This window comes from Cyclopterus lumpus, chromosome 11 (assembly GCF_009769545.1).
Source record: "Cyclopterus lumpus isolate fCycLum1 chromosome 11, fCycLum1.pri, whole genome shotgun sequence".
NCBI lineage: Eukaryota > Metazoa > Chordata > Actinopteri > Perciformes > Cyclopteridae > Cyclopterus > Cyclopterus lumpus.
This window is the reverse complement of record NC_046976.1, coordinates 10,600,391-10,608,384: the sequence shown is the minus strand read 5'-3', so window position 1 is coordinate 10,608,384 and position 7,994 is coordinate 10,600,391. Positions and strand designations below refer to the sequence as shown.

The 7,994-nt window shown below is 42.0% G+C and overlaps 2 protein-coding genes across 5 annotated transcripts in view; one reads left to right on the top strand and one right to left on the bottom strand.

Moving 5' to 3' along the window:
• Nucleotides 1-481, bottom strand: part of LOC117738704 (lens fiber membrane intrinsic protein-like) — an 11,206-nt gene extending 10,725 nt beyond the window's left edge. For all 3 annotated transcript variants that reach the window (XM_034544760.1, XM_034544761.1, XM_034544759.1), the window contains exon 1: nucleotides 125-481. The gene's annotated coding sequence lies outside the window, so the exon portion shown is untranslated. The remainder of the gene's footprint in view (nucleotides 1-124) is intronic.
• LOC117738703 (ubiquilin-4-like) lies at nucleotides 480-7,015 on the top strand. Of its 2 annotated transcripts, none has more exons than XM_034544758.1 (11): nucleotides 480-687; nucleotides 2,061-2,212; nucleotides 2,325-2,473; nucleotides 2,587-2,849; nucleotides 3,016-3,174; nucleotides 3,350-3,572; nucleotides 3,682-3,821; nucleotides 4,385-4,468; nucleotides 4,879-4,994; nucleotides 5,209-5,435; nucleotides 5,531-7,015. In XM_034544758.1, exons 1-11 carry the CDS (start codon nucleotides 493-495, stop codon nucleotides 5,701-5,703), a joined length of 1,881 nt encoding a protein of 626 aa, XP_034400649.1. In that variant the 5' UTR covers nucleotides 480-492; the 3' UTR covers nucleotides 5,704-7,015. The 2 variants fall into 2 exon arrangements, with proteins under 2 accessions (XP_034400649.1, XP_034400648.1); XM_034544757.1 differs by having other exon boundaries at nucleotides 5,078-5,435.
• Nucleotides 7,016-7,994: the final 979 nt, after the last annotated feature.

The window sequence follows — 7,994 nt, the reverse complement described above, 5'->3', positions numbered from 1 at the left end:
ACAAAAGATTAGATTAGTTGTACTGGGTGGATTTCAGATCTGCATGCATGTGCTCTGATTCCTGATTGTTTGAATTAGTTTCAATTCATACATAAAATAAATGGGAAAAGCACATATACTTTACCATTTAGATCTGTTGCTCTTCCTGAGGTTTCTTACAACCCCCAAAGTTATTTACTTTGAGGCTGAAAGTAATGATTATTGTAATTATTGATTAATTTGTCAATTATATTTTTGATTAAGTAATTAATCAAAACAATATTATATTTTAACTGTCAATACGTTCTGAAAATGTCCATCACAATAATAAGCAAGACCACCTGATCATGATGCACCTGACAGGTGGCAGCTTCTTTATCAAATATGACATAACCCGGTGTCAACTAAATAAAACTCAGGAGGAAACCCCATCTTCAGCCTTGTGCTTGATAAGACCAGGCAGCAGAATATGCGGACTCCTGAGAATCGTTCTGGAAAGAGGTTTGACCTCTTATGATCCGGAAGCTGACGCCAGACCCGAGCTGTTCCATCGGCGGAATAAAGATGGCTGACCAAGGCGCCGCAGATCCTGGTAATAACAACAATAATAAACCTGAAGCATCGGAGGGAACTATTATCAAGGTCACAGTAAAAACCCCGAAAGACAAAGAAGAAATCGCCATCGCAGAAGATGCGTCTGTCACTCAGGTTTGTCCATGTTCGCGTGTGTGGAGCTGCTTGAGCGGCTCAGCTCTCACGTCATGCCCACAACTTCAGCTAGGAAGCTAGCTAGCCGTGTTGGCACTCGTCGTCACTCTTACCGGCAAACTTAGTGTGTGAAATCAAAGCGGCTGTGTGTAGTATAAGTATTCCTGCTTGATGAAACAGCTGCGTGGTGTTATGACCGTTATTGAAACCCATAAGAGAGATATGACCACGTTAATATTTTAACCGGCTAACCGGCTAGCCAGCTAACTAACAGTTAGCTAGCTTAGTTAGCTAACTCTGCTCGCGAGCTAAGCTTGAGAAATAAGAACTGGAGCCAAACAAGTGTCAGCTGACGGGCTGCGGTCAAACAATAGTGGCCTGGGAACATGGACGTAGGTTTTGGGTGGAGGAGGATATGTTTAATCGCTTTCAGTTCATATTTCAGCTCGGCAGCGTTGTAAGATGCTAAAGGCTTGCTATCCCTCTAGAACATTCTCACTGCTGCCACTGAGTCATTCAGCTTTCTAGGGAATATACACGATTCCCTGAGCCGGTGTTGACTTGGCGACGTGTTCCAGGGAAACCGTATAGGTTCACGTAGGAGCCATGTTTGTCTGGTTTTGTGTGTGTGTTTCATGGTCATATATTCACGCGTGTTTCAGGTTGAAACATTGGACTTGGATCCCTCTCTTTCAAGTGTGTGTTGCCATCTTTATCTGGCGTTACATGTGGCTTCATGGTTTCATAAATGGTTTAAGCTGAGGACTCGTGTGAATAACAGCTTTTTTTGTTCTTTTTTTCCCAAGTGGATCCTCATCAGCTTCCACAAAGTGTTATAAAAAACTAAATATCTCTTAATGTCATAACAATTGAGCAAGAGAGACACCCATTAAGAAAGTCATAAACAGCGTCAACAAATGCAAAGAAAAGAACACTAATGGGACATTTGTCTTGTGTTTGTGACCTTTTGAAATACATTTTACTTTTGATCTTGTGTTGTTTGGTGGATTTATACCATCTGTTTCAGCTATCAAAATTCATATAAATGTTAACTTGACTTTATGGTCCTATAGTCGCTATACATAATTCATTGGAGTGCAGTGTAAACATAAAATACCCTTTTATTCACTGTGTAAATGAAAGCTGTAACAAGACAGCAGCTTCCTTCAGGATTAGACTATTTTCCGTGCAAATTATGCTCCACACAATACTCAGAGTAACTGTGATTTGGTAGATTGGGAGTGCAGCTCTAATGACATTGAACCATCTTATTCTTGATATTATCCTTTTTAATTTCTTTTTTCTTTCTCACTCATCTTTCCCTCCTGTCCCATTTTTTATCTAATCTCTCTTCATTTTGTGCTGTCTTTTAGTTTAAAGAAGAGATCTCGAGGCGGTTTAAAGCCAAACAGGACCAGTTGGTTCTGATTTTTGCAGGGAAGATCTTGAAGGATGGCGACAGCCTCAGCCAACACGGCATCAAGGATGGCCTGACAGTTCACCTGGTCATAAAGACAGCACACAAGTATGGCTAAATCATCATTCAAGCACATTTGTTTTGAACTGTGTCAATAATGTGTAAATATTATCAGCTTACAGTACAGAATTTCTCATACACCAATAAATTATCTCTGTAGGGCAGGAGATGGCGGTAGCACCTCAGCCTCCAGCTCAACCCCCACTCAAGCAGGCAATACCTCCACCTCTAGTCCAGGTACAAACTCCTCCTCCACAGCAGGCTCTACTGGCACTGCTGCATCACCCACACAGACGCCCAACATACTGAGTGAGTCCACCTGTGTGTGTGTGTGTAACTATTTCCCTTCAAACACCCATTATTAGTTGAGCGCCAAAGGCAATGTTTTTTTTAACCTCACTTACCCATTTGGCATCCCTCAGCTGGCTTCGGTGACCTGTCCGGTCTGGCTGGACTGGGCATGGGCTCAGCTAACTTTATGGAGCTGCAGCAACAGATGCAGAGGCAGCTGATGTCCAACCCAGAGATGCTGTCTCAGATCATGGAGAACCCGTTGGTGCAGAACATGATGTCCAACCCAGACCTGATGAGACAAATGATCATGGCCAACCCTCAGATGCAACAGCTAATGGAACGCAACCCTGAGATCTCCCACATGCTCAACAACCCTGAGCTTATGAGACAGGTAAAGGAAATGGAGAGGGGCTGAATGGGGCATAGTTCTTGGGCACTTGGATGACCACAGTAGTTTCCCACTGCATTTTGCATTGTTCATTTAGGATTTTATTTCCTCGGTTTAGAATTAACTAAAATTGACTTACATCCCCTCTCCTTTTTATCTCAACTCCAAGACCATGGAGCTGGCCAGGAACCCAGCCATGATGCAGGAAATGATGCGAAACCAGGACCGGGCTCTGAGCAACTTGGAGAGCATCCCAGGAGGTTACAATGCCTTGCGGAGGATGTACACAGACATCCAGGAACCCATGTTCAGCGCTGCCAGGGAACAGGTATCTGGGAGGAATTGTTACTGATCAAATCCTTGTTTGCATTGTGTTAATCCTGATTGGCATTTGCTTTCACACTTTATACACACTTAGTCTGGTTTTACTTGCCAGTTTTATGTGGCTAACTATATTTGGACTGTGTTGTGTTTTCTGATTTGTCCAATCTCTTTCTCTGTAGTTTGGAAACAACCCATTCTCAGCTCTAGGTGGGAACTCTGAGTCTGGTGCCCAGCCATCACGGACAGAGAACCGGGAGCCCCTGCCCAATCCATGGGGGCCTCCAAATTCCTCTAACCCCTCTGAGAGTGGTGGAGCCCCCACAGGAAGCACAAGCACCACTGGAGGCACCAACCCCAGTGTGTCCAATCCTCTGGGCATCAATCCTGGCAGTCTGGGCAATGGTAAGATGGAGCAGGTTGTGGTTCTCAATACGCTTGTTTGCTAAGTAGTTTATTTACTCGGCTGTATACGCATATCGATAAATAAACTCCTCTTTTTTGTGTGTTGCAGGGATGTTTAACAGCCCCGGCATGCAGAGTCTAATGCAGCAAATTTCGGAAAACCCACAGCTGATGCAGAACATGCTGTCTGCTCCATACATGCGCAGTATGATGCAGTCACTGTCTCAAAACCCAGAGTTAGCCTCACAGGTATGAAACTGAAAGATGTGTGCACACAAACACAGGCACTCTTCATACACACCCACAATACAGAAAACACACAGTCTGTAGTCATATTACAGTACAAATCCTGGTTATTTGGATGCAAAGCTTGCTTCAGAACTCATTGTTATTCAGATTGTGTACCACATATTGAATCGATTAATTTTGTTGAACTCAGTAGTTTGTAATGAAATGTAAATAGGTTCTAGCCTGTTGTGCATTAGGCAAATAAGCCCAGCAAGTTATTGCGTACTCAACAGAGGGGATTGTCTGTTAAGCTCATTTGCAGCAAATTATAAGAAAAAATCAACAACACACAGCTCTGACTCATTGGGTTCTAACAAACAATGCTGCCTGTGCACCAAACCAGAAAACCCTTCCAGTGCACTGCTGCACAAACAGTGACATGAAATACAGGGAAACTCCAGGGCTTTCATTTTTGTTATTCTACATTTTGTCAGCTAAGGTGCTGAACCATATATAATATAACACCAACTTGGTTGTGGAATGAGACATTACCATAACTGTCTTTTTCGCTCTCTCTGTAACAGGTTTTGATGAATAACCCCTTGTTTGCTGGAAACCCACAGCTGCAGGACCAGTTCAGATCTCAGTTGCCAATTTTTCTGCAGCAGGTACCACACCCATTTTAGTCGGATAACCCAATCCTGTGTTAAGTTCTTTTCCCAAGTAAGACACAAGGACAGTCCTCATGAAATAAAATATATAACAGCACTGAGTGGCCCATTGTGGGCTATATAGTCCAATAACAAGCTTTAGTATAGATTATCTGAAAGTTGGCACAGACATTTAACTGCACATGCTGAACATTTTTCTCTCTAATTGTAGACATTGGCCATATGTTTTTATTAAGATTTGACCGGTTAAGTTTGCTTTTCTTTTTCATAAACTTTGATAACAATTCCATCTGGACATTTGGCAATCATTTGGCTTAGGTGTGCCCTTTTTTTCTATAGTTGCATTTAATGGACTGCCTGGTTGAACGTTTGCTTAGTTCATTGCTACACTCTCTGTTTGGTTACAGATGCAGAACCCAGAAGCCCTGTCAGTGATGACCAATCCCCGCGCCATGCAAGCTCTAATGCAGATCCAACAGGGTCTACAGACACTGCAGACAGAAGCACCAGGCCTCATGCCCGGGTATGCTCTTTAAAGAATAAACACATATTACTTTTTCTGGTACCTTTTTTTTTCCAACTCTTCTGTTTTTTCTTTTGGCTTAGTTTGATGTCAGGTGGAGTTCCCGGTGGAGTTCCCGGTGGAGTTCCCGGTGGAGTTCCCGGTGGAGTTCCCGGAGGAATTCCCAGTGGATTTCCTGGCTTAATTCCTGGCTTAATTCCTGGCATACCCACAGGTGGGGGCATGCCAACAGAGAACCCAGCCTCCTCACCAAGCAGTGCAGGAACAAACGCTGCCCAGCAACAGCTGATGCAACAGATGCTCCAGATGTTTGCTGGAGGAGGAGGAGGAATTGCAGGAGGAATTGGAGGAGGAATTGCAGGAGGAATTGCAGGAGGAATTGGAGGAGGAATTGGAGGAATTGGAGGAATTGGAGGAGGAGTTGGAGGAGGAAATGCAACGGTACACAGAAACATGACCAGATATTACATCTTTCACATCTTTCAAAAAAAGAACAAAAAGTCCAATAATTTATTCCATTAATTTGACCCCTGTAGACCCAGACCCCAGAAGTGCGGTTCCAGTCCCAGTTGGATCAGCTGAACGCCATGGGCTTCATCAACCGCGAGGCCAACCTTCAAGCCCTCATTGCTACTGGAGGAGACATCAACGCCGCTATCGAGAGACTGCTGGGCTCACAGCCCTCGTAAAGACATACAGTACATACTGACACACAGACACGTGCATACATACACACCTAACTCATAAACACACCCAGCATCTACAGAGAACCAAGAGAAATTTAAGTGTATTGTCCCAAACTTTACAGAAGACACTTGGCAGGATCTGTTAGACCCTCATTCTACATCTGTTCTCAGATCATTCCCTAGTCCCCATACTTTTTGGCGTCATCCAACCAGATCTCTGTCACAGAGTGCTGCTGTAGAGCCGGACTGAGCCACTCTCATCTTGAGGGGTGTTCTGGTGCAGAGAAAGGAGCGAAAACCTCTCCTGAAAAGGGACTCCCAACCATGTCTTCATTCACTGTTTTCTTCACATAAAACTGGAGTTGATTGTTGCAGACACTTACATAATACAGATTAAACCCATGTGATGTGATTGGCTGTTGGCTCTGTTTTACACATGGCCATTGTCAGGCAGTTTGTTAGCGTTTAACGAGCAAATCAAAACATGAAAATGTTCTGGTATACTGATAGTAAACCTGAACACCAACAGGAAGACAACTTGTCCATACAGACGTTCAACCCCATTCCTCCCTAAAACCCAATTCTCGAGATCCTACATAAATAGCTGTTTTTGCCCAACAACTTTCACTATTTATTGCAAGCGCCTAATAACATGACGCCCTCCACACTTACCTTAACTTGTAATTTGTCATTCCAGATAAAAGTGCCCACTCACGGGTGCACAGTGTCTTTTCCTTCTGAGGCACCACTGCTGTGCCTTCTGTCCTTCCCCGCCCTTTAAGAGCATTGTTGGCAATGACACCCCACGCGTTCAGTGGGTTGATTAGAAACACCCAATAAATTCCACACAGCATCATCCAGAACTGCAACCATAATCAAATATCACATTGCAGCAGCTCCGAAGCAGACAACGCTGTTGGAATGAATATGAATGAAACAAACAAGCTTTCCTTTTGTTTTAATCTGATTCTTCTTTTTTCATTATATTTTTCTTTTTTTGAGGTGCAGTTAGCACCTAGAGATAATTGTGATTTGTCTCATCAAATAAACAATTGAAATCAAGTGAGTAAAAAATAAATTAATAAGTAATGGAAAGGCTTTACAAACAATTATGGTATGGTGGCGCCATACATTTATAAAATCAAGTTCTAGGATGTCTTTTTTTGTTGTTGAAAATCTCAGCATTGTAGTTGTGGTAACCTTGGCAACTGCTTCTATAGCTTTGCTTTGTCTGTTGACCTCAGCTGGAAAAAAAATCCATCTCACAATTGAACATGTTGAAACTAACTTTTAACAGTACTGTACTAAAGAAGAATAAAACATGGTCAAAAACAGTCTACGCCCTGTGTCAGGTGATTATAGCCTTGTGAAGGTGCAAGATGTCATCCGTAGCTTTCATTCAAGTGTTCTGGTCTTGATGTTAATATGCTGTAATTACATGTATGATCCTCTTTTGATTAATATGTAAATAATCTGTTTTGGTAACACATCATCATATTGAGAGGTAAGTGGGCAGTTTGTGGTAAGCATATGGGAAACACAATTGATTTACAGAAAATCATATACCCTCAATTCAAATCAGGTTTCTGGAAACAGACAATTTGATTTACATAACCCAATATGACAAGTAGTTTAATAATCCAAATGGCATACCACACCATCCGTAGATCCTTAGAATAATAGTTGTACATTGGTATCACTTACAGGGTAATTATGTAAACATGCAACAAATGTGATTGTATATTTACTTTAAATAGACATGTTCTTTTAATGGAGTTTCTCACAGCCTCAGAATGTTGTCTTCACTTTAGCAAGTACTCAATTGCTTATTATGAATGAATGAATATATATATATATATATATATATATATATATATATATATATATATATATAGCGTTACCAAATTTGGTATTAATACATATTGTCCTAGGATGAATGAGTCAATATAACCATGACACAGTATTTTAACCTTTTTAATATTACCATGTGAGCCTAAACTCTGAATTTCTTGTTGCCACAGATTTATAATATTGTTTTTAGGTTCCTCGTGTACAATCAAATGTGAATATTATTACCACAGGCTAAATCAAATCGCTACCCCTGTCACCGTAGGCATCAGACATGTGACAAAATGTCGTTGTTCCACAAATCCACCTGTTGGGTGAGGTTTATTGTCATACAAATGACTGAATGGATGGGTGGAGTCTCTTCCTTATTGTTACCTGTCAGTGGTTCTACCTGTTCCACCTGCTCTCCTCCCACTCAACCCTCCCTTGGGTGTCAGCTGATGAGGGATCGGCAGGCCACTGGATT

Bases quoted from the DNA above. Each gene is read 5' to 3' on its own strand.
- LOC117738703 (XM_034544757.1), top strand. From the start codon at position 493: ATGATCCGGAAGCTGACGCCAGACCCGAGCTGTTCCATCGGCGGAATA. The intron at 3,175-3,349 runs GTATCTGGGAGG...CTTTCTCTGTAG, and splicing joins TCAGCGCTGCCAGGGAACAG to TTTGGAAACAACCCATTCTC. The intron at 4,469-4,878 runs GTACCACACCCA...GTTTGGTTACAG, and splicing joins TGCCAATTTTTCTGCAGCAG to ATGCAGAACCCAGAAGCCCT.